The following is a 25,110-nucleotide window of genomic DNA, read 5'->3' as shown; positions in this document are numbered from 1 at the left end:
TAGACAAAAAAATAAACAACAACAAAAAAACACAACAAAACGTGAGCAAGCAATTAACTTTGGTGGTGGGTGTATAAAGATTCTTGCTTCCTGATTTATATTCGTCTCCATTTTCTAAATCTCCTACTCGGAGGGTTTCAGACTCTCTTTTGTACAATCAGAGAAGAGACACATGAATAAGGCTGGTCACATCGGCAGTCATTATCGCTGTTGTTGTGTCTCCTCCACAAACGGCAGGCGCATCTGCCATGCTTTCCCTTTGCCCCCTGGTGCGGAGGCGCTTAAAGCGATATTTGAGACTGAGATTAGAACGCGAATCTCATTGGAACCAGTGATTTCTTTCTGGACATTACAGCGGTATTAAAGTTGTCCATTATTGTCAGCTTCCTGCTTTCCTCCGCAGCCTTTTCAAAAGTAATGCACTTTTTTTTTTTTTTAGAGGCTTTCATTTTAAAGTAAAATATTCATGGTCCCCAAAGATCTGTCCACTGGAGCAAGGCTGTTTTGGTATAAATAGGCCCTCTCTGTCCTCCCCTTCCTCTGCAGGGGCGGGGAGAGGAGGGCGGTGGGTGGGGAAGGTTGGGGCCCTGTTTGGAGTCAGGGCAGAGGCCACTGTCTGCGCAGGAAAACCAGACGCCAGTGCCCAGCAGCCTCTGCCCAGCTAGTCTTGCTCATCCTAGCTCAGACCAAGCGTGGAGGGTGTATTGGCAACTGGGCCCCTTCCCCAGGAGAGAGGGCAGACCTGTGAATGCAGGCTGTTGACACAGCTCGTCCACTGGGTGGCGTGATGTCCAAAAGAAGAAAAAAAAAATACTGCTGCTTCTGGTTATCGCGCCGCCTTAGCCCATCGCTGGGCCTTCCCAGTAGGAGGTCATCATGACACTCCCTCACCTCGCCCCGCCCCCGGTCCTTTCTGGATTCCAACCTGGAATAAAGGTCCTCCCGTGGGAGGTCAGCTACTGGAGGTTGACCCCGTGGTCTGCATGTCTCACTTCTGCAGAGCCTAGAACAGCGCCTGATGCACAGCAGGCTCTCAGTAAGTAACGATGTACTGGCTCATTCACATTCACAAACCCATCCCTGTTCTGCCTCCACTCTCGAGTCCATCTCACCCGACTCTCTCCTGGTTCCCAACCCAGGGATTAGAGGTAGAAGGAAGCTCTGGGATGGGGGAAGGTATTTGTTCCTGGTACCGAAAAATAAAATAACTCTTGAAATGTAACAATTCCTTTATTAGGACACTTCCAAAGACCCCCGGATCAAAACAAATAATCCTACAAATTCAAACCACTCATGTGCCAAGCATTTTACATCCGTGATTTCCAATTCTCACCATAATCCTGAAGAAAATAATTGTTATACCCCATTTTTCAGAAGGAGAAACTGAGGCTCAGAGAGGGAAACTGTCCAAGGAGACACAACAGTCAGTGACAGATCCAGGTCCTTCCCATTGGAGCACAGCACCCCCGCCCCCCACCCCGCCATGGGCCGTGGCATTGTGGCTTTAACAGGTGGTGAATTTCCCGTCACTGGGATATGGAAGTGGGATAATCAGAGAGAGAGTGGAGACCTGATTTCCTCCTCAGTAGGAGGAGTAGAAGGCCTTTCCAGTTTGCCAGCTCTGAAATTCTATGATCTTATGATCCATGAAACATAAAAGTTAAGGAAGGGACAGCAATTTTTAGACACGTTTTAGTAAACATTTTTACATCCATAATTTCGTGGGATCTCAAACTGGGCTCCTCCCTGAAGTAGGACAGGTCATGGAGGTGATGCGCATGCGGATACAGCATCCGTTTCCGAGTGAAGACCAACTGGACTTATATCCTGACTGGACTTCAGACCGCCATGTGGCCTCGGACGAGTTAACTGACTTCTTTGCCCATGAAAAGGGGACACAACACCTTTACAGGGTTGCAGGGATTACGGCCCGCACAGTGCCAGGCCCCAGGAGACTCTCAGCACCTGTGGGTTCTCCCGTCTGCGATGAGAGGACGTGCACAGGTTCCCGAGAGCGGGCAAGTGCTGGAGGGGAATGACCCCAAACCTCTCTTGTTTCAGGGCTTCCCTGGGGGACAGTTGCCCTCTCAGCGAGATGGCGCAGCCCTCCCTCAGCCTGGCCATTCTCCCTGCGCTGTAGCTGAGAGAACCAATACTGTCTCAAAAAGGCCGGTCAGGGCCCTTGCACCGCAGAGAAGTCCCCAGGAAAAGGGGAGGAGAGGACCCCGGGAAAGACGCTGAGGAGGGAAAGGCACCGTGGGGTGGGACAGAAACATGGGGCCTCGGGAGCGGCTGCGAAAGGTCGCTTTCCATAAGGGGGAGAGAGAGAGCTGCAGAGGCAAGAGAGCAGGACAGACGCCCAAAGCCATGGCACCTGGCTCCAGTCCCAGAAGATGTGCTGTGTGCCCTCGGGCTGGTCCATTTCCCTCTCTGAGTCTAGATTCCTCCTCTATAAAATGGGGAAAATCATACCCACCCTACAGACGGCTCAGCACCGATGGTCAAAGACAAGCTGGGTAACTGAAGTGCTTTCAAGTGAGAGAGGCTTGGGGCGGAGAGGTGGGGGGGGGTGTCCCTCATTGATTTTACTTTAGAACGATTTAAAAATGAACCTCATGAAATAAGCCAGACAGACAAATACTACATGATCTCATATGCAGAATCTAAAAAAAGTTGAACTTGTAAAAGCAGGAAGCAAAATGGTTTGGGGGTGGGGTGGAAAAAATGGGGAGATGTTCGTCCAAGGGTAGAAGGTCTGGTTATGCAGGATGAGTAAGTCCCAGAGAGCTAACATACAGAAACGTTGACCAGTTAAAGATATTCTAGCATTTGCTTGAGATTTGCTAAGAAGCATGGACCTGGCCTGGGCTCAGAGCCCAGAGTCTCAGGCAAGCCCCCAGTTCTGCACAGAGTAGGAGCCCCCCCAAATGGCAGGTCCCTTTCACACCCCGTCCCTCACGAAGGCGGAGGTCTGGTGGGGCCTGCCTGGGAGGTGCTGAGGACGGATGGCACCCAAGACCAGGTGTGCGGGCAGGGAGGCTGGGGAGGGGTCCGCACGTGTCTTACCAGTGAGCAGCTGAAGGTCCGGGAGGGGCTCGGAGAGGACCCCCCGGCACTGCTCCTCCACCGGCAGCGGGATCACCAGCAGCCCGTCGGCCAGCTGCGGGAAGTCCTTGATGAAGTTGTTCTCCCTGTGGAGAGGAGCAGAGAGACTGCCAATGGAGGGCGGGGAGGCCGCGAGCTGCAGGGCCGGGAGGCAGGAAGCCGGGGTCCGAACAGAGGCGGCTCACGAGTGGACAGGTGCCTTTGCGGCGCTACCACTGGCTCCCGGATCCCAGCCCTGAGAACATGCTGTAATGACAGGCTCTGGCATCTAGCAGGCAGGGCTCAAACCCTGCCACCACTTACCAGCTGTGCCATCTTGAGCAAGCTAGGGGGTCCTCTTAGAACCTCAGTTTCCTTGTCGACAGAGGGGGATCTCAGGACAGTTAAAAACACTTCATGGACTAGCACTGCCAACTGCTGAGGACACAGTCTGATGCTCTAGAAACTGCGAATTTGGCTACTAAACGTCCATTGATTAGCCATGCTGATGGTGAAGGAAGCTGGGAGGGAATGGAGGACAGCATGCAGTGCTTGAAGAAGATGGGGTGAGGGCAAGCTGGAGAAAGAGCGGCTTGAACGACTGGGTGTTTGCTTGTTAAAGTAGAAGGACCCCAATGGTCTTTGGGATCAATCTCCTCCTTTTAGAGACGGGGAGGGCAACCAAGGCCTGGAGAAGGGCAGTGACTTGCTCAAGAGCAACCAATGGGCTATCCTCAAACCCAGGCCTCCTGACTCCCAGGCTAGTAACCCTCCTGCCTTCACTTCTCCAGGTTCCTCTGTACCTTACCTCGAGGAAGAGATACAGGAGGCAGACTTCTGGGTGACCAGGTTACTGAGCCCTGAACAAAGGTAGTCTGGGGGGAGGGAGGAGGGCAGTAACAGTGCACCAGGGAGGCAGGCTTTAATCTTCTAGACAACAGACCCGCCTAAAACCAGAGCCGCCTGCCAAGAGAGGGGGTGAGCTTCCTGTGTCTGGGAGTATGCAAGCTGAAACCTGGTAGCCACTTGGCATGGACAGCATCGAGGGCATTTCTGTATTGAAATTTGACTTTTGAGCCCTAGCCAGTTTGACTCAGTGTCAGTGGTGAGAGCGTTGGCCCGCAGGCTGAAGCGTCTCAGGCTCAATTCCAGTCAAGGGCATACACCTCGGTTGCGAGCTCGATCCCCGGCCCTGGTTACTTGCGGGAGGCAACCAATCGACGTGTCTCTCTCACATGGATGTTTCTCTCTGTCTCTCCCCCACCCTTTCACTCTCTCTAAAAATCAATGGGGGAAAATATATGCTCAGGTGAGGATTGACAACAACAAAAAATCTGACTTTTGAGATCCTCAGAACTAGAAACACTGATAATAATCTGGAGGACGAGGAGAAGAAAAAAGAGGAGGGGAGGAGAAAAACAAAAAGAGGGGGATGCTTAGCACTTCATTTGCAGCCTTGAAATGCGGTTCAGAGAGAGGAAAACAGAAATCTGGGAGGCAGCCCGTGGATACCCTCAGGATGGCTGGGGGCCTGCTCAGGATGCCCCTTCTTGGAGGAAGGTATTCCCCCCTGAGCTTCCAGGAATCAGGGGTGGCAGGGCGGGGGTGTCTTGAGGAAGCACCTGAGAAAGATGGAGAAGATGGAAGGGTGGGAGTTCACAGGCCAGGCTGGGAGAGAGGCAAGGACAAAGCAGAAGTGATAAGACAGCAGCAGCAAAGACCAAGGAGGGTCCCTCAGGACTGGGCCACTCGGTGCCATCTGGACGACAGCCGTCTTGTGAGGCCTCTGCCAGCAGAGGGCGCGCTGGGCCTTTGCATCAATCAGCTCTCTCTGGAGGCAAAGCAGGGATGGGAGCCTCAGCCAGGTGGGGGACGTTCCTCTGCACTGGAAGTCACAGTGGGAACGCCGGCAGGACAGCAGATTTGGAACCCACCCACCTGGGACGGGTGTCAGAGGCTGGCAGGGTGCGGGCTGACCCTCAGGCTCGGGCAGAAACCAAACTCAGGTTCGCAGCTTGTGAGTGAGTGAGTGAGTGTGTGTGTGTGTGTGTGTGGGGGGGGGGGCGTTCCTGGGTTGGGGTGAGGGGGCAGAGATGAGAGTGTGTATGAATGAGCGTGTGTGTGTGTGTGTGAATGAGACTGTGCGTGGTAAAAACTACCGGGCAACTAACTAATCCTAATACTAGGAAGAGAGGAAGGAGAATGAGTAATACTGATTGATCGAGCTACCTAGCTCTGTTCTAGGTAGTGTGCCAAGATATGTATGTGTTAGACAACTATTTTATTCCCATGCTGTGGATGAAGAAATGGATGCTCAGGGAGGTTAAGGGACTTGTCCAGCTGAGGTCCACAGGTAGGAAGTGGCGGAGGCCTGGACCCCACTGTAGCGAACGGGGCTGCTAGCTCAATGCCTGGCACTCGGGAAACAGGCTCAGTGAATGAATCGGAGCCTGGGCTCTGGGTCACTGGGTTAATCAGAGACCAGGCCATTCTCGTTTACAGTCAGAACGGACTGTGCTTTTGTGCCCATGACTGTGGCTGCATGCACACACACACACGTGTGTGTGTGTGTGTGCGCGCGCGCGCGTGCATAAGTGAACAATGTGTTTCAAACAGCAATGGGACCACTGTTCCTTTGATAAACATTCCTCCCAAACATCCATAAAACAGTTCCTTCTTGACTGACATTATATGGAAACAATAGATCAAATTTTAAAAGCAGACCCTGGGCCCCGTGGACTCGACAACTCTGGGAGTGACAGGCCTCACTCCTCCCACATGTCTTGGGCAGTACGGGGAGGGGCCTCCACCCGTGAGGACCAGGAGAGAATGCAAGCGCTGCAGGAGGTCTGCAAGGCCTCCCACCCAGCCCTGCGTCCCCTCCTGCCTTCTGCCCTGAGCACTGCCCGGCCCACCCTCTCCAGCCGCACCCACTGTCCCTGCATTCCTCTCACGGGCCATGCTTGCTGCCTACAAAAGGGCCTCCTGAGGTCTTGCCCTCTCTCTGGAAAGCTCCTGCCCCCGACCCCCTGCACCTGGCCAACTCCTCCTGATCCTTCCGCTCCCACTGATCCTTCATCCCACACATTATGTCTCTGCCTTTGAGGAACCTTCAGGGATCGGTTCTCCCGTCTCATTCTCTCAGAGCACCTTGCTGCCTGCTTCTGCAAAGAGCTTCGCGGTTCCTCAGCAGAGGGGGCTCATGCGGACCTTATTTGATACTTAGCACTCCACTGACTCTGACTCCAGGGGACCAAGGCTCCGCCTGCCCCACGTCCGGCCACCTACCCGCCTTCGCCCCCATCCCCCAGGCCTAGCACTGTGCGAATTGCATACAGAGTGGACGCTCAAGGAAGACAAAGAAAGGAAAACCAGAGACGCAAGTGCTAACGTGTATATGACCTACGTCTTGGTAGTCCGTTCTAATGTTTTATCACAGGGTTGCAGGATGCTTCAGGATCCAAGGCACATCGGGGACTGGTGCCTAAACTTCCAGCTCTTCCACAGAAGCTAAAAAACCTGCTTTCTTCCTCTAACCTCTTAGAACCCCCCTGAGCTAGGAGGACCAGGGAGGAAAGGTGATCTCTCCAAGCTGGGGCCGGTCGGACCTCCCGCCCTTGGAGTGCAGGTATGTGTGGGTTCGCATCACATCGGGGTGGAGGTACAGAGCTTGGGTGGGGTGAGCTGTGACAGCAGGAAGAGCCCGGTCAAAAACCACCTCTGCCATGAAACCATGCCCTTTTTCCAGCTGGAGTCAACCTTCCCTGTCACCGCTCTCGCATGCATCTTGCTTGTGAATGAATTCCAGGAGTGGCCTTGGGATCTGGTAGTGGAAAGGTCATGGGCTCACAAGTCTTACAGACCAGGATCTAAATTCTGGCTGAGCTGGGAAGCCTTAGTGCCTTTTATGAGCCTTAGTGCTTTCATCTGTAAAATGGGCATAGTGAGGTTAACTTCAAGGGGTTGGGAGGAGGAGGCATGTAGTTCTCTTTAATGCTCATTCCTTTGCCTGCCTCCCACTCTAGATTCTGAATCTCCTGAGAGCCTGGGAGCACCCAGCACAGTGCCTGCTCACGGCAGAACGCCCCTAAGCATCTGTTGGATAGTTTGTGGAGGTGGGAGTCAGGCCTCTCCACTCTCCCGCCACCTGCTGTGACCTCTAAGTGCCACAAACCTGCAGAGCGAGGTGCACAAAAGGCAGATGCACCTTGCCCGGTTCCCTCAGATCAACCCTGCTAACAGCAATAACAAGCCAGGGAAGCCGGGCTCAAACGCCACCCTCCGCCAGGTTTTCCCTGGCCCCCTTTTTAAGAATATGTGTGAGTGTTTTGGATACATTAATGCACAGCGACCAGCTCGCAGGAGCCCATCACCCCTCAGTTCTGGAGAAATTAGCATTTAAATTGAGGTATTTTAGGGAAGTAAATCATCCTGGAGAAGCCAGTGCTGTCTGCAGCCTTTTCTTGTGGAAGGAAGCTAGGAGCTTTGGCCTTGAGCTGCTGAGTTTGCAGGGAGGGGTCGGCTCCCCCTGGGCTGCCCAGAGCCACCTGAAAGGGTGGCATCAAACTCTCAAACGCCAATGCAGACACCTCCCTTGGTTTAAACCGTGCCCCATCCCTCGCCCCCAACTAAACACGAGCCTTTCTGCCACGTGAGGGAGGGAGGAGACTGGCTGAGGTGCGATTTCCTCTGCGATCCAGCAGTTGGGAGACCTGTTCTGACCGCGGCTCTGTCTCTGCCTGGCTGGGTGCTCTGGGAAAGCTACTCCCTGCCTCTGGAACTGGGAGGTGTGGGGGAGGCGGGAATACAATATGAATCTCTCTAGGCTAGATTTTATCCATTCTGCAGGCACATGGGTCTCTAGGGTCTGGTAGTATTTAAACCAAGCCCACCCTCCAGCTCCGCCCTCCTTGGGGATCAGGGTGAAAGTCCTTTCTCAGGTGACCTGCTTCTTCATTATGGGACTTTCTTCCGCCCTCCTTGGGGATCAGGGTGAAAGTCCTTTCTCAGGTGACCTGCTTCTTCATTATGGGACTTTCTTCAGGTTCTCTGGTCTAGCACTCCAGACCTAGTCCTTCTTTCATCAGCCTTTCACCAACTCAGTCATTCCACACATCGTTACTATTATGTGACAGGCACTGGGGATGCAGTGCTAAAGCAGACATTATCTGTCCTCAAGATGCCCGTAGCCTGGAAGTAGGCAAGTATACAAATGCCTCCTACATAGGCATGCACATGTGTGCAAGGTGAATACGGTTTTGAAAACGCTACAATGAAGCATTTTTCATGCCCCATCAGTCATATTTGCCCGTGGCACCCCAGCTGCTAAAGCAAAGGCCTTCATCCCTTAAGAAGAAAAGCAGATATCATCTCTGGGGGAAGGGGACCACTGTTCAGCTGACTCTGTTGTGTCTTGAGCTACATAATGGTTTGGAAAGCCAGCCCGCACTGGCGGCGAAGATTCCATTTCAAATCAAAGCTAACCCTGGCCGACTCTGGCCATAGTCTTATTTCAATGTACAGATGGTGCGGGCTGTGACCTGAAGGGGCTTCCCACCAGAGGGGAAAAGGGAGGAGAAAACTCTTTTTTTCTTTTTGCCAACTGTGCTGGAGGGATTGGTGAGGAGAAAAGACCTGAGAGTCACACCTTCTTTCTTGTCTTTGGAAAGTCAACATACCCTCCCCACTTACCCCAGCCCTGAGGCTGGCGCCAACAAGTTCCCAAGATCCTCACAAGGGTTTGGGGAGGATCCCAGGGCAGGTGAGCAGGAACAATGGGGTTTGCTCCCCCAGATCAGTTATAGGCTGGGGAGGGAGTTTGGAGTCCCTTTATCTAACAAGCCAATGGTAGCTCCAGTGAGTGGGTGGCGGTAGGTGAGCAAGAAGCCAGTAAAATTTAGCGCCCCCCCCCCCCGTTTTGCACCCTCCAGGACAGAGAGAATGAAGCTGATAAGACTCCCTGGCTTATCCCCCTGCCATGGAGACAGGGAGGGGGAAGCCCTCCAGTCCTGCACCCACAGGACAGAAAGAATGAAGCAAAGACTCCCTGGCTTATTTCCCTGCCATGGAGACAGGGAGGAGAAAGGGGCCAGAGATTAGAACAAGGGGCTTCAGGGTGTTAGGTCCCCGTGATTTGGGGCTTTGATAGTGGATTCTGACATGTTGCTCTCGCCCAAGACCACCCATGTCACAATGGATGACAATGCGAGAGTCCAGAGCCACGCTCAACAAGAAATCACATAGTGACTGCCAGCAAGGGTCTGGTTGACCGTGTCTGTGCCATCATTCTCCCATTAGCATCCATCCTGAGAACTGAGGAGGTGTGGGTGGGGAAACTGCCAGGTCAGGGAAAGATGGGGCAGGTAGTTGGGGAGTTGAACTTTGGACTAAATAGTTACCCTAAAGAGGATGTTCTGTATCCTTAAATGGCAAGTTGAAATGCTTTTCTTTTGCTATCAATGGAATGGATGGAGGGAAAGATCTTGTCAGCTACAGAAAACTGAGAAGACTACATTGTTTTGCCTGAGTTATAGTAGAAAAGTGTTTGAGCTTTTTACTTACTAAACAGATGATCATAGGTCAGAGTGACAAAGTGGAAGATTCATAGGGACATTCAAAAATCGAGGGAGTGTAGGAGAGGGGCACTTAACATAGACTGCGGAGATCAGGAAGGCTCCCTGGAGGAGGTGATTCTTGGCAGATGGGAAGGGGCTATCCAGGGAAAGACCAAGGAAGGGAGGTGTGGTTGGGTTATGCCTGCATGAGAGAGAGAAGGGAAAGGAATGGAATGGAAGGGAAGGGGAGGGAAGGGGAGGGGAAGGGAGGGGAGGGGAGGGAAGGAAGAGAAGGGAAGGAAGTACACTCACATAGTGCATTCTAGAAGCCGAAAGAAGCTAAGATTTAGGATGGACAAGCTTTGATTAAAAAGTGCAGGTGAGCTAGGGAGGAGCAGGCAGGGATCAGATCTCATGGCCTTCTGAGTGATGCAGAGGACTGTGGGTTTTATCGGAGGGCAAGGTGACCCGCTGTCGGGCTCTAAGCAGGAGTGCGATACAGCCTGACTGGAGCGTTAGAAAGCTGCCTGGATACAGGGTGGAAGCTGCGCTGGAAAAGGAGCAAGACTGGAGGAAGGGGGGCTAGTTCTGAGGCTCTGAGCAACCGGGAGAAGATAGGGTGGGGCAGCTGTGTGACAGAACACTGAGGAGAGGCACCGATTGGAGAGACAGGAAGTAGAACCTGCAGGGTAACATTGTGGTGGGGGGTAGGACAAGGAGTGGGATACGTTGGGCAGTGGTGACTCCAGGAGCCCATCTCCCTCAGATTCCCTTTCATTGAGCGCTAGAGCCCTCTGGGCACCTGTTCTCACCGACCGTGGCCTGAGAGCAGACCAGTGTGTCTTGGCCCATCATGGAAATCCTTGCCTCCTTTCTGCTTCCACCTACCCCAGCCCACCCCAGCTCCGCTGCTCTGTGTGAGACCTGCAGAAAGACAGCCAGATATTGAATAAAGCCCCCAGCACCGCATAGACGCTCGACCACGTTCAGATAGAGGTTTTCAGGGTGGCCATCTCTTCCTGGGAGAAGGCAGCTCACGATCGCTATCCTCCTGGCTGTTTTAAGGTTCGGGGTGCAAGCTTGCTTCACTGGCTAAACCGTGGCCCCCATGCACAGGGCCATTCTCATCTTAGCCAATGCTCACGCAAACAACGGGAGAGAGGGCAGAGGCAGGGCAGAGAAGGGACTTACTTAAAGGCTCCTGGGTTTGCAGGAGCAGGACTGGCTGCCCATCCACATTCTCGACTCCCAACCCAGAGCTGTCTCCACTGCATGTTCTCAAAGGCTATCAAGAATGATCCATCTGAACTGGGGACTCCTTCAAATGAGGGGCTGTGTTGGACTCTCCTTGGCAACTTCCTCTGAGCCCTCTGGGGGCCTTGCAGACGGACCTCATGGTGTCATCTCCTCCAGAAGCTGTCCCTGAGGCCTGGCTTTGGGAGAAATGTCATTTTGCTTCCACAGCACTTGACTTTGGCTCTGATCTCAAGATGACCAGAGTCTGCCAGGTATGGTTGTTCTTTGCAGGTGTCTCCCGGCCTGATTCTGGAGCTCTCAGCTGCAGGGATCTGTCTGTCTGATTCCCCTCTGCACCCCCCTCATCTACAGATCCCGACTCCAGGTTCTGAGACAGACATAGCATGTGAACAGACATTCCCTGTTCTGACTTAGAGCACACCCCTCTCCCAGGGACCACCACAGCAGCCTGGTAGGGACTCTCTGCATTCAGTCTTGCCCTTCCAATTCATTTACCAAGCCACCGCCAGAATGGTTTTCTAAAATGAGGATGCTAACTCAAACATGGCATTGGCTGCTTGTGTTAGTGTCCTGTGGCTGCCGTAACAAATCACTTAAACCTCAGTGGCTCACAACAGCGTAACCTGGTTACCTCATAGTTCTGGAGGTCAGGCATCTTTCTTGGGTTCCTGGGCTAAAATCAACATGTCAGTGGGGCTGCATGCTTGCTGCAGGCGATAGGGACATCTCAGGGGCCGTTATTTTGCTTGCCAAGTTCCAATTTTTGTTTTGTTTTGTTTTCCAGGAGGGTTTTGTCAATGCCTCTCCCTTCACATGGGCATTTAATGTCCCTTCGCTGGGTTCCTGCAGCACCCATCCTCCCCTGCCCCAGCATTTTCACACTGGACTTGTTCTTGCTCACTCACTGTCTCCCTCACTGGGTCAAAGGCACAGAGAGCAATGACCATGTATGTTTTACTCACTAATGTGCATCCAGTCCTGAGGCACACATGAGGGGCTCAGTGAATGCTTGGTCCATGAATGCATGCATGCTTCTTTGCCACATGGAGTGTAGCGGAGACCATATGTTTGGCCGTGGTCCTGCAGGCTCCCTCCTGTGGAGCCTGGGTTGTTGCCTTATACATGTCTGCCTCCTTTCCCAACCCTTCCTTCCTTCCCTAGACATCCAGCACGCACTGAGTTGTTATTACAAGCATCATTTTTTAAAGCTAATGTCTATTGATTGTTGACAATGGGCTAGACATCACTCTGAGGACTTTGCACAGATCTCGTTTCACACTCACAATGACTCTTCGCAGTAAGTACTCTTATTCTAATTTTTTTTTTAAGTGAGGGAGCAGAAGTATAAAGAGGTCAAGTACACAGAACAAGTAAGCTGGACGCTGAAAAGTCTAACTCCATGTTCTTAAAAGCTATGCACAAATAGGCTGGTCATGTTTCATTTTGCCCCTTAAATGAAATGCTGAAAAGTAAAGGTTGACTCGTTGAAAATGCCGGTGTTGGTCAAATGTTGCAGGTGGATGCCCTCACTCACAACAGTAACAGCTCTTTGCTAAATAAACGCCACGTATGGTGGCACAGGCTTTCTCTTTCCAACCGTCTTCCTATTTATAGACTGAATGTGTCCCCCAGGATTTATATGTGAAAACTTAATCCTCAATGAGGCAGTATTTGGAGGTGGAGCCTTTGGGAGGTCCTCATAGAAGACCCCCTTGTCCCTTCTGCCACGGAGGACACAGCAAGAAGGCGCCATCCATGAACCAGGAAATGCCTGTCACCAGACACTGAATCTGCTTGACCTTGACCTTGGATTTCCCAGCCTCCAGAACTGGGAGGAATAAATGTTTGTGGTTTAAGCCTATGGTAGCAGTCCAAACAGACGAAGACATGCCTCAACAATCTTGCAAGTTAGGTATTATCTCCATGATGAAGGTGAGGAAATGGGCTCAGAGAGGCGAGATGACTTTCCTAGGGTCATGTTCGAGGAAATCAGGGCTGTCAGCTTCACTCTGCCACGCACCTGTCCGACCACGTCCACACCTGCCTCTCTCTCTCTTGCCCTACCTTATTCACATGTTGCTATGAACATACATACACACACACACACACACACACACACACACACACACACACACACACAATATGTGATGCCTGGGTTACCCATGGCACATGCTTTCTCTCTCTCAATGCAAAACAGCTTTCACCAGTGGCACCCAAACTCACTTAAGCATTCCAGGCATGGCCATTACTAACTCCTGCCCGGGTAATTGCGATCCCTGAAATTGAAAGAAATTGCAGGCTAGAGAAACATTATCGTCTCATCAGCCCCCTCGCCCTCCATCGCCTCGCCTGTGTGTGTCAGCTCCAGGGTTCCTGTCCTGTCACTGGAATGAGCCGAGCTGCTGTCACTGGGCCTCAGCAGCAGCTAGCTCAACTTTTCTTTAATCCTTACCTGAGGATATGTTTATTGATTTGAGAGAGAGATGAAGGGGGCAGGGAAGGGAGGGAGGGAGGGAAAAGGAAAGAGGGAGAGAGGGAGGGAGAGAGAGAGAAGATTGAAATATCAATGAGTTGCCTCCCATACATGCTCGACTGGGGATCAAACCTGCAACCTTTTGGTGTATGGGACAATGCTCCAACCAACTGAGCCACCCAGCCAGGGCACCTGCTCAACTTTTTCTGCCAGTTCTAAGGGAAGGATTCAAAGGCCCTGACTGACACCTGGACATAAAACATTAGAGTTGGGGGTTGGGGAAAGTTCGACATCACTAGCTCCAACCTCTGCATTTCTCTAAGTACTATCATTATCTTGCTTTCTCAGATGCTATCCATGACATCTGAAGAGGAAAATTGGCCTTGCCCAGGATCACACAGCCCAGAGGCAGCCGGAAGCTTAAAGCTTCTTGCATAGGTCCGCAGGGTCTGAATGAAGGCTTCCCTGGCCCCAGGTGCCCTGAGACTCTGGTGGAAGCCACTGCATAGCTCAAATCTCCCTCGCCAGCCCAGCCTCCGGCTGCAGGCTCCACTTCACCTCCCTCAGGCCCCGAGGGGTCTCGCTGCTTATTTCCTCACAGTCAAGAGCAGAAGCCAACATCAGAGTACTTTCAAAATATTTCAAGCCCAATTAGGACCTTCATATTGTCATGCTCAGTGCATCCTGCTCTCAGGGCCCCTCCACTTGGGTCTCGCATGCCAGCAGTCCCCCAGCAAGGACAGACACTCTTCCCTGAATCCTAGGTGTTCTCACCAGTCCCCATGCACCCTCAGGCTGCCCTAGACTGGAGCCAGTTCTGTGAAGCTGTGCCACCAACCAGCCGTATGGCCATGAGCAAGACAGTTCCCAGCTCTGGGGTCTTTTCTGTGTGGGGTCACTTCTTTGACAGACTTAGGGATCCCCAAATGTCTCCATCCCAGAGGGCTAAGAGAAAGCCCCCGAGATGAGAGCCCGTTGCTGTGGACACTTTGTGTCTGCCTTCTTACCTTTTTGGAAGCAGCCTCTGCAGCCAGAGACACTGGGCCTTGCACCCTGGTTCTACCTCCCATTCTCCATGGGGCCCTGGTTGAACCTTTTCTGAGTCTCTGTTTGCTCACCCGAAAAATGGAAACGGGAATCCTCCTTGCCTCACATACTGGCTGGAAGGATGAAAAGAGTCCATAATGTGAGCTGCTTAGTGGAGCACTGAGAACAGCAGACTCTCAATAAATGGCAGCTATTGCTGCGGGAGCGGGCACAGTGCTAGCAGCTCTAGTTAACGTTCTCAGAATGTCTGTCTTGATTAGCCAAACATTAGAGCTGGAATGGACCTCAAATTCGTTTCTTCTTAAAGCATACTATTTATTTTTATTGATTTCAAAGAGGAAGGGAAAGGGAGAGAGATAGACACATCAATGATGAGAGAGAATCATTGATCAGCTGCCTCCTGCACGCCCCCTACTGGGGATAGAGCCCACAACCCAGGCATGTGCCCTGACTGGGAATTGAATGGTGACCTCCTGGTTCCTAGGTCCATGCTCAACCACTGGGCCACACCAGCAGGATTCAAATTATTTTCTTTTACTCCTTCCCAGAAAGCATACACAGCTTGTCCAAGTCTCATGATAGAGCTATAGTAAGACCCAGGACAGGAGGCTGCTAATGTGGAGGTCTCCTCTTTATGTCATGGAACTCTTTTTTCTCTCTCTCTCTTGCTGACGGATTTGATTCTTGCCTAACCTCATGCCCTACTCCTGGCTCTAGGAGAGTTATTACTACCAGAGGCAATGGCCAGCACGCCATGGAGCACTCTTCCCGCCAGAGCCAGCGCTGAGAACCAGTGCCGCTGTGCCTGCACCCCCCCTCCGCCCCCTCAACGCTGCAGCAGAGCCTGTCTTCTCTCTCCTCTCCGGCCCCCAGCGCAGCGTCAGGTACATAGAAGATGCTCAACAATGTTTGTGAGACTGAACCCGAAGTAGGTCAGACTCTCAATGAAAAGAAAAAGACGTTTCAAAACTCCTAACTTAAAGCTACAGATAGGAAAAAACCAAAGCCCCATTTTCACAGACCACATGGCATCTGTGCATTGATAATAACTTCATTCCTTGTAGTAGTTAGAGAGGAAGGACATTTTTAAAAATGTTAACATTTAAATCTAAGCCATGAGGGGCGTTTTAGCATCAGAACACGTGGCCCAGGGACAGCTGGCTCTGGGCTAGATGTGTGGCTGGGATCACATCGCTGAACGTTCCCTCTTCCCTTTCGTCTTTCCCATTCTCCCCAGGGCACCTTGGAAGTCTTTCCGTAGAGCCTCCTCTAATGAGCTTTGCAAAATGAGAAACCTGCCGAAGTCAGAGAAATCTAATAGCAGCTGCTTTTTCTTGTTTGCTCTCTCTCCTCGCTCTCTCTCTCTCCCTCTTTCTTTCTCTCTACTAGTCATTAGCAATGGAGAAAGAAAACCCCCAAAGGGAGAAGAAAGGCTACAATGTTTGCACATGCCTTCTGCAATACTGTGCTAATGAGAAGACCTGACCACCTCTCATGTCCCTTCTTTTTTAAATTCCCACAGACCTGCCCTCAGTTGCAGCGAAATCCAGAACCCAGCTAGTGTGGCCATTAGCCGGTTTACATCATAACCAAGGTGAAGTAGGCATATTGTTGTAGGACAGTTGGAAACGGTTTTTAGGTGTTCTTTAAAACCAATGCCTATCAAGACTAAAAAGTATCTGGGAAAATAGAAACCCAATTAAGGAACACAATTTTTGGTCTTTTCAAAATGTGACACCAACGTGTAAGTTAACCCAGGTTCCAAAACCCCAGCTTCCATCCAGCCTTGTTAGTTACTGGTCATGTTGTCATACACAGTCACGTGGTCACACTGAGTCTCGGGTTGTGTCTGTAATAACTCTACCCACAAGCACGGAGAACGGATCTGAAACTTCACCTCTTACTGGCCATATGATCCTGAGCAAGTTACTAGTATTTCATTTCAGGAGCCTCTGTTTCATTTGTATAATGAGCATCTTAAGAGTACCTACTTTTACTGACACAATTAGTAGGATCAAAAGGGGCAATGCATTTAACAGCCTGGCATATACTTAAGTCTGTGGTGGTTACTATTATTACGGCTCTAATTCATTTCTTAGTCAGAAGGAACAGGCTTAAGTCTTGCCTCTGCCTTTTGCAACCTTGAGTAAACTGCCATACCTTGCTAAGCTTCAGTTTTCTCATTAGTAATAGGGACGACATAACAGCAACAATACTGGTGACTGTAGGTGCTGTGGAACGAAATGAGATGATGTGTGCAGAATTGACACCTGGCACATCATACTATGTGCTCTACAAATTATTATTATTATTATTATTATTGTTATTAGATATATGATGTAGGTTTTAAAAAATAGAATATGCAATTTAGAAATCCCAAAGAATTAACAACAGCAACAACTTCCTGGAACTACTAAATGGCATGGCAAGGTTTCGGGATACAAGGTTAATATAGGAAAGTCGATTTCTTTCCTATACACTAGCAATGAACAAGGGGAACTTGAAAGTAAAAACGCAACACCATTCACATTGGCACCAAATAAGCTGATACACTTAGGTATACATCTAGCAAAACAGGCACAAGATCTATAAGAAAAGCTATAAGACTTAGATAAAATAAATCAAAGATTGAACTAAGTGGGAAGATATTCCATGCTCATGTTCAATATTATTAAAATGTCAGTTCTTCCCAATTTGGTCTATAGACTCATTAAATCCCAGTAATTTATTTTGTTGAGATTGAGAAACTCATTCTAAAGTTTGCTATGGAAAAGCAAAAGACCCAGAAATAACTGGCACAACATTGAAAGAGAAACACAGAGGCAGAGAACTGACATTACCCGACCTTAAGGCTAACTATACCATCAGAGTAGTCAAAACTGTGTATATTAGTTAAACAATAAACACAAGGTTTGATGGAACAGACAAAGAGCCCAGAAACAGTCCCACATACTAGTAAAACCAGTCAACTAATTTTGAAAAATGGTGTTTTTTTTTTTTTTTAAAAATTGATTTCAGAGAGGAAGGGAGCAGGAGATATATATAGAGAGAAACATCAATGATGAGAGGGAATCCTTGATTGGCTGTCTCCTGCACGCCCCCTACTGGGGATCAAGCCCGCAACCCAGGCATGTGCCCTGACCCAGAATCGAACCGTGACCTCCTGGTTCATAGGTTGATGCTCCACCGCTGAGCCACACCAGCTGGGCTAGTCAACTACTTTTTGATAAAAGAGCAAAGACAACTCAGTGAAGAGAAGAGTCTTTCCAAGAACTGGTATTAGAACAATGAGACAGCCACATATTGGGGGGGAGGGGGGCGGGGAGGGGGGTCGGAATCTAAACACAGGCCCTATACTTTTCACAAAAACTAACCCCAAATGATCATAGACCTAAATGTAAAGAGCAAAATTATAAAAACTTCTAGAAGATAACATAGAAGAAAATATTGGTGATAGTGGATTTGGTGATGCGTTTTCAGATATAATACCAAAAGCAAAATGCATTAAAGAAAATAAAAGATAAGTTGGGCTTTGGTAAAATGAAAAACAAAAAAAACTTCTGCTCTGTTAAAATGAAAGACATGGTTAAGAGAATGAAAGACAAGTCACTGATTGGAAGAAAATATTTGCAAAACACATATCTGATAAAAGATGTGCGTCCAAATTATACAGAGAACACTTAACAATTCCACAATAAGAAAACAAACAATTCCACAATAAGAAAACGAACAAGCAGATTAAAAACAGGAGCAAAAGAGCCGAGCAGACACCTCCTCAAAGAATATCCCCAACAGATAAGCATAGGAATAGATGCACCACACTTGTCATTCTGAAACTGTGAGTCCATGAAATACCACTGCATAACTATGAGCAAGGCTACAATTGAAAACCCTGACAACGCCCAATGCCGGTGAGGATGTGGAGCAACTGGAAGAGTTCATGGCTGGTGGGAAAGCAGCCACTTTGGAAGAGTGGCAGATTCTTACGTTGATGTTTCAGTAATTGATATTTACCCACAAAAATGGGAAACTTACACCTTCACAAATCCTTGCACATGAATGTTTGTGGCGACCTTATTCCAAACCGTGGAGACAGCCAAGTGATGCTTCAATGGGTGACTGGGAAAACAAACAGAGAGATCCATACAACGGGATGTTTTTCAGCAATGAAAGGAAATGAGCCATCAAGACACAGAAAGACATGGATGAAGCATAAATGCGTGTTGCTCAGTGCAAGGAGCTGAAAGGCGACATGCTGTCTGACTCCAACTACATGACGTTCTGGAAGATACAAAGCTGTGGAGACATGAAAGATCAGTGGTTTCTGGGAGTTCAGGGATGAATAGGTGGCATGGGAGACGTTTAGGGCAGTGAAACTATTCTGTACGCTACTGTCTACTGTAACGGTGGATCCATGGCATGATGCATTTGTCAAAACCCGTAGAACTGTACAACCTAAAGTGTGAGCAATGGACTTTACTAAATATTATATCAGCTACTTCCTTCTCTCATTCACTACTACCTCTATCTGTGAGATACTTAGAATAGAAACAAAACAAAAACAAAAACATGGTCATCATGAACTCCAACCCTGCAATTAGGCACTTAAGGGAGAATGAGTGGCTTACCTTCAGAGAGGCTAAGCCACTTGCCCAAGGACACACAGCTGCTCACTGACAACTCTGGGACTGAAACCCAGGTTCACAAAGTGCCATCCACTACGCCACTACAGTGTTACACCTGCTAGACCTGGCTCTCCACATTCTGTACCTTAAACAGGTGCTCCCCCTCCCAGCACCTCCTGAACTGGGTGCACGGGTTTCCTGCCCATAAGCCAGACTCTGCCTTCCACCCTGTGGGGACTTCCTTCTCCAGGGCCGCTCCCTGTGAGGAGGCAGATGGGACAACTCCAGGCAGGCGGTGGGAAGCCCCCAGTCTCTGCGCCCTTGTGGTGGAGGAGGTGGTGACTCACCTAATATCCATCCTCCCCCCAGGAAACCAGGAAACCGGCATTACCCAGAGCGTCTTCCCACTCTGTCAGCAATCCAGACCATATGGTTAATTAGCTAAAATTTGCCACCGCATCTGTGATGCTATTTTTCTTTTTGGCACGTGCGAACTTAATTACTGAAGCCCTGGGAAGCTCTTGGCCCACGGAGAGTGTGGTGGGCATGGGGGTGGCAGGGCATACCGAGGGCTCAGGGAGTTGAATGGTGAGGGTCTGAGAAACTGAAGATGGAGAGGGCCATGTTTGGCAGGTGAGGATGGGGTGCTTATGGTGGTTGCATGGACTCCAGGACACAATGTCACAGGAAACCCATCTGGGAATGTTGGCAAGCACCCACACATAGAGGCCAACCTCCCTGCCTGGTAGAATGCAGGGTTCATTCCCTGGTTACCTACTGCCCTTCAAATTCTGTCCTTCGTTACTCCACAGAATGTGTCTCCCCAGCACCTAACCACTGTCTCTCCAGAACATGAGACAGGGCCTGTAACACACAAAGCGTTCAATAAAGAAGGCTGACTGGCCCAATGAATGAGCTAACCCTTCGGAGCCTTTGTTTCCTCATTTGTGGAATGATTCATGAATGTTATATTCTACCATTCTGTTAAGATCAAATGCGATAAAATACCAGGAGCACCTGTCATAGTCCCTGACGTAGTGATAGGTGTTCAAAAAGAACTTGTTGAATGAATGAGTCGATGGAAGGATGGATGGGCAGATGAATAAGTGAATGAACAGCAGAATCAGAGAGGTCAGTTAGGAGAACAAGCCTGAGAGATCAGAATCTAGCCCAGTCCCCCCACTGTGCTTGTTTCATCTGTAAAATGGGGACCATGAAATCACCTCCCTTTCTGGGTTGCTTGGGAGTACAATAAATAACTTCTAGTTTTTAGCAGCATCCTGGGATGTAGCAAGCACTCAATAAATACTCCTGAGGCTGTTGTGAATGGTAATGAAATGGGGAGACTTGCTGCTGGCGAGGGAAGGACCTTGACCCAGCACCATCAGTCCCTGGTACATCCTGGGTTCCTCTCCATCCACACTACTATTTCCCAAGCAGCACGGGCTGGCGCCATACTCAAGAGTTCTGGAGCTCATCGGACGCTTGAGTGCCAGCCCTCAGGAGTCACTGATATAATGAGGGAGAGAGAGCCCCTACTTTGGGGAACAATAGACTAAGAAGTAAGTCAGGATCCAGGGGTACCTTGTCCAATGTCAACAGAAGAGTCCTGCCCATCGAGGGGGGCTCTTCCGGGCTCCTACATATGGTTTTGCAGATTGTGCCGCTGCTGAGGGTGAAACCCAGCCTTTGCCCTGCAAGCCAAGCTCGATGCCCGCACAGGAGTGTGTCTGCCCAGAGCAGTCTCCTTTCTCCCATTCACACACAGGGTGCTACTGGCAGTCGAGGCCCTGCCGCTTTCTCTGGGGCCAGTGGACAGCTCGGGGGCAGAACCTGAAGCCTCAGGACACTGGGCAGAGGTTTGTAAGAGCAGGACCAATGCCGGCTGTACTCATCTCTCCAGCCCTAGTGCTTTGTTGAATAAAGGAACCATCATATTCTTAATATCTATCACAGACCTACTGTGTGGGATGGGCTCAGCGCGTGCTGAATAAAGTGTCTGACTGAAGCAGCCAAAGTGTGTGTGAGGAACACAATGATTTCCTGAACCTTTAGTCCTGTGCGGTATTAGGAGCTAATTTAGCGAGCGGCGATTCCATGCAGGGGTAGCATAAAGGGCTGTCTGTGCATTATCCCCGAAAATCTCACATGAGCCTATGAGGAAGGTACTAAGACTGTTTGCGCTGCAGAAATGAGGGCGCAGAGGCTTAGTGAGGCTCAGGGATGTGCCTGAGGCCACGTGGTTCCAAAGAAGCAATGCTGACATTCGAGCTGGTGCTCCGTTCCTCCTCGGGGTCAGTTTTACCCAGCATGCCCTTCTCCACTGGGCAGCTGAGCCGCTAGTGAGGTATCAGGAGACTTTCCATTCCCTCTGTCTGCTACGCTATTTCCCTGCACCCACCTAGTGCTCTCCCTCCCTTCACTTCATGCAGGCCTCTGCTGTACCGTCACCTCCTCCGAGAAGCCTGCCATGACCACCTCATATAAAGCAAAACTTTCTAAGACCTTGCCCTGTTTAATTTTTCTTCATATCCCTTTCTACCACCAAAGATAGATGTTGATTTTTCTCTTGGCGGCTTCCACATCCCGGTCCCTTTCCAGGAAATTGGCTTTATGAGGGCAAGGACCTTATCTGTCTTGTTAACTACTATTGCCAACATTCCAAATGGCACCTGACATAAAGGTACTTGGCATGTATTCACGAAATGACTGGGCCACCGTGGGTCTGTTATTTCAATGTCTGTCTAACGCCTGACATTCTCTTTCTGCTCTCATTCTCTTCCTCTGGTTTCTTCGTGGGTCAGACAAGAGAGAGATATCATACCTGATCCCCGCTCCCCCTACCCCTGAACTTATAAGGACCATCAGGACAGCTCGCCCAAGTGTAGCCAGGTTATAAAACACGTGGGTGAGCAGGATCTTTTCTCCCGTCCAAGGGGAAAGTGCCCAGCTCACTGCCAAGGTCTGACACACACACTAACCTCAGAGCCCCCGTTTTTGCCACGCCCAGGACCAGGGCCTCCCGGGACACGTTGGTGTCAGGTAGAGGGAAGCTTTTCTCTGAACAGGAAGCAGGGCCAGCTTGTTTTGGCGGCACCATTTAGTGACAACATAGTAGTGGCTCGGTCACGCTTTCACCTCAGTCGCCTCTTACACAAAACCGAAGTAATGACCACACCGATCTTCGAGGGCACCGGCTAGAATGGAATGAGCTAATGATTCTGCAAGTGCTCCTTGCAGCATAAGGCTTCATACAGCTCTAAGGCCCGTTATAACCTTAGGAGACTGAGGGCTGGGAGCCTGGAGGATTCGGAGCCGGGAAGAGATGCACAAAGACGTCATATGGGGGGAGGGAATCAGGGAGTGTGCACACACAGGACTCCCAACGTTCTTCCTCCCCCACTTTAGATTGTGCCTGAGGAGGGGGGAGGGAAAGAGGTAGGATCTATAGGTGCAGCATCCCCCTTCCATGGGAGCAGAGGGAATGGGGGGCGGGGACCAGGCCTGGGTGACAGGCAAGGCTTGAGCCACCCTGATTAGCTGGGAAAATGCAAATCGGCACTTCCTTCCCTGCAGCAGCTAACAAGATAATGAATATTTTCATCAGCTGCAGAGAATACAAACATCTGTAGGAACACCAAACCTACTCTCAGAGGTGGGGGGAGGGGAGGCGGGAGGATGCGGAGGTGGGGGAAGGCAGCTTCTCAGCAATTTTAGGCAAGAGGAGACTGCTGAGACGCTGGAGGGGGGGCTGGGAGCCGGGAGCGCGGGCTGGTGCCTTCGGTACAGGGCACAGTGGGAACAGACAATGCTCGAGTGCGACCTATGCCTGTGGCTCATCCGGGGCTGACACTTGGTCATGACTGGACTTCGGTCATCCCCCCTCCACCTAGATCTCTGCTCCTGCATCCAGGTCAGGCATGGACCTGGATGGAGGTAAATAAGACACTCCTGCCCTCAAGAAGCTCCCTCATTCACCGATTCACTTATGAAATGCCCACGCACGGAGCACGTACTGTATGTACGCTGGGCACTCACAATCTACCTGCAGAGACAGACACGTGGACTGGCCCCTACTGAAGTGGGGTTCTGATAGAGAAGAGGGGAGAGAAGGACTAACCCTTCTGGGGAAGAGGTGTCCCAGAGAGACGCCTGGAGGAGGTGACAGACCCCTGATGTAAATCAAGGGTGAATTAGAGTCTTTTAGGCCAAGAAACCGGAAGAGCATTTCAAGAAGAGGGAACTGCAAGTGTAAGATCAGGATGCAAGAGGAACCCCACAAGTCGCTCCGTAGAAATGGATGACACCAGGCAAAGCGTGGGCCAGGAGCAGGGATGGAGGGAGCCTGAGAGGTGGGCTTGAGCCCCATTCAGGGGAGCCTTGTCCATCCAGCTAAGGAGGCTGGACTTCATCCTGGGCGTAATGGGGTACTACAGGCGAGTTATGGGCAGAGGCGTGACCTATCAGACCTGTACTTTAGGAAGCTCGACCTGGCTGCAGCATGGAGAGGGGATGTGGAAGGAAGACTGGGAGGTGAACAAGCGGGCTGTCGGGAATTCCGGTGTGCGGCAGCCTGGCTCTCGTGTAATATGCAGCAGGTCCATTTCTCTAGGGCCTGGCAGACACTTGCGTGTGCAATCATGTGGCTTTGCCATTTTGCCGGCTCTGTGACTTTGCAGAGCATCCAGGAGCTACTAATAATGCCCCCTTCATGGAGTTTTAGTGAAGAACAAATGAGATAATGTGTGTCAAAGTGACCTACAAGGTCCGCGGCACTATAGAAACATTAGTTACCAGTTATTTAATTACAGCAGCGCTCCTGGGTCTAATCACTGCTTCGCTCCGCGGTCCTCCATTCCCGCTGCCAACGTCCAGAGATAGACACCGCACAACATCGGAGCCGCAAGGCTCCGGTGCTGTCACTTCCTCTATGAGCTTGGAAAGTTCCCGAATCTCTGTGCTTCCTTCCATTGCTGCATCTCTTAACTCAGGGAGAATACTCTTCTCTTGGTCTATTTTTTTTTGGGGGATCTTTAACAACTTGAAGAGAAAGTGCTGTGAACTGAAATCTCAGGTTAGCCTCTGACACACTACCATCTATGGGCCCAATCTAGCCGCTGCCCCGTGTTTGCACTGACCACAGGCTAACACTGGGTTGTTCTTCAATGACTAGAGAAAGAAAATCATAAAGAAAATGACATTTGTGTGACATATAAAAATTATATGAAATTCAAAACTTAAGAGCCCACAGGAAAAGCTTTACCAGAACACACCTGCAACTGACCCTGCTTGGGCTCAGTGCCTTAGGAGAGGACTGCCACCCTCTCCAGTTACGGATGAGGAAACAGAGGCTCAGAGACCCTGGGTCACGTGCCCAAAGCAACACAGATGAAAACCGCTTCCATTCCGTGGCTGCTGGATCTGAAAGCTCCTTCTCTTTTTACTCATTCTGACGCTCCGTAAGGGGCTGATTCCCCCTTCTCCGAAGACACCTCACAATCGTGGGCTCAGTGCCTGTCTATCCCACCAGACTGTACACATAGTGAGAGTCAGGACCGGCCACCTGGTTCCCCACTCCGCAGTGTGCACCATGGTCGGGGTCGTCCTTCTGTTCTAGCACATTCCTGCCTCCCCGCTGCCTCAGCATTCATAGGTATCAGTCACAAATATATAAAACACACTCCCTTTCTGCTCTGGAAAGGGGTGTAAATTTGCCCCCAAGTGCAGCAATTTGGAGGTGTCTGCAGACCCTCCGCTCATAGCTCCCCATAGGAGCCCACTGTGTGCTACGTGTCATTGCACGCAGCTCCCGCGAGCGATACCCACCCGCCTCTTCCTCCTGTTGCATGGCAGCGCAGGGTCCTGAAGGCCACCTTCAAACATCCTGAATTTCTACTTCTCCAGGCAACCACTGCTACACAGACTTCCTGAAAAGGGGCAAGAGAAACCCCACTGAGAGTGGATCGCTGAGAGGACACACTGCCTGTGGATCCCACAGCCACGTCCCAAGAAGCATTCTGCTTGTTGGACTCAAGTTTCTGCAGCCTTGGCAACGACAGCTAGTAAGCGA

At 50.6% G+C, this 25,110-nt stretch overlaps 1 protein-coding gene across 2 annotated transcripts in view; it reads right to left on the bottom strand.

Moving 5' to 3' along the window:
- ASTN2 (astrotactin 2) overlaps positions 1 to 25,110 on the bottom strand; it is a 769,045-nt gene that overhangs the window by 231,795 nt on the left and 512,140 nt on the right. For both annotated transcript variants that reach the window (XM_028161420.2, XM_054727144.1), the window contains exon 14: positions 3,067 to 3,191. In XM_028161420.2, the coding sequence (XP_028017221.2) occupies positions 3,067 to 3,191 (125 nt within the window). The remainder of the gene's footprint in view (positions 1 to 3,066; positions 3,192 to 25,110) is intronic.

This window comes from Eptesicus fuscus, chromosome 15 (genome assembly GCF_027574615.1).
Source record: "Eptesicus fuscus isolate TK198812 chromosome 15, DD_ASM_mEF_20220401, whole genome shotgun sequence".
Classification (NCBI taxonomy): Eukaryota; Metazoa; Chordata; class Mammalia; order Chiroptera; family Vespertilionidae; genus Eptesicus; species Eptesicus fuscus.
This window is presented reverse-complemented; position numbering and strand designations above follow the sequence as displayed.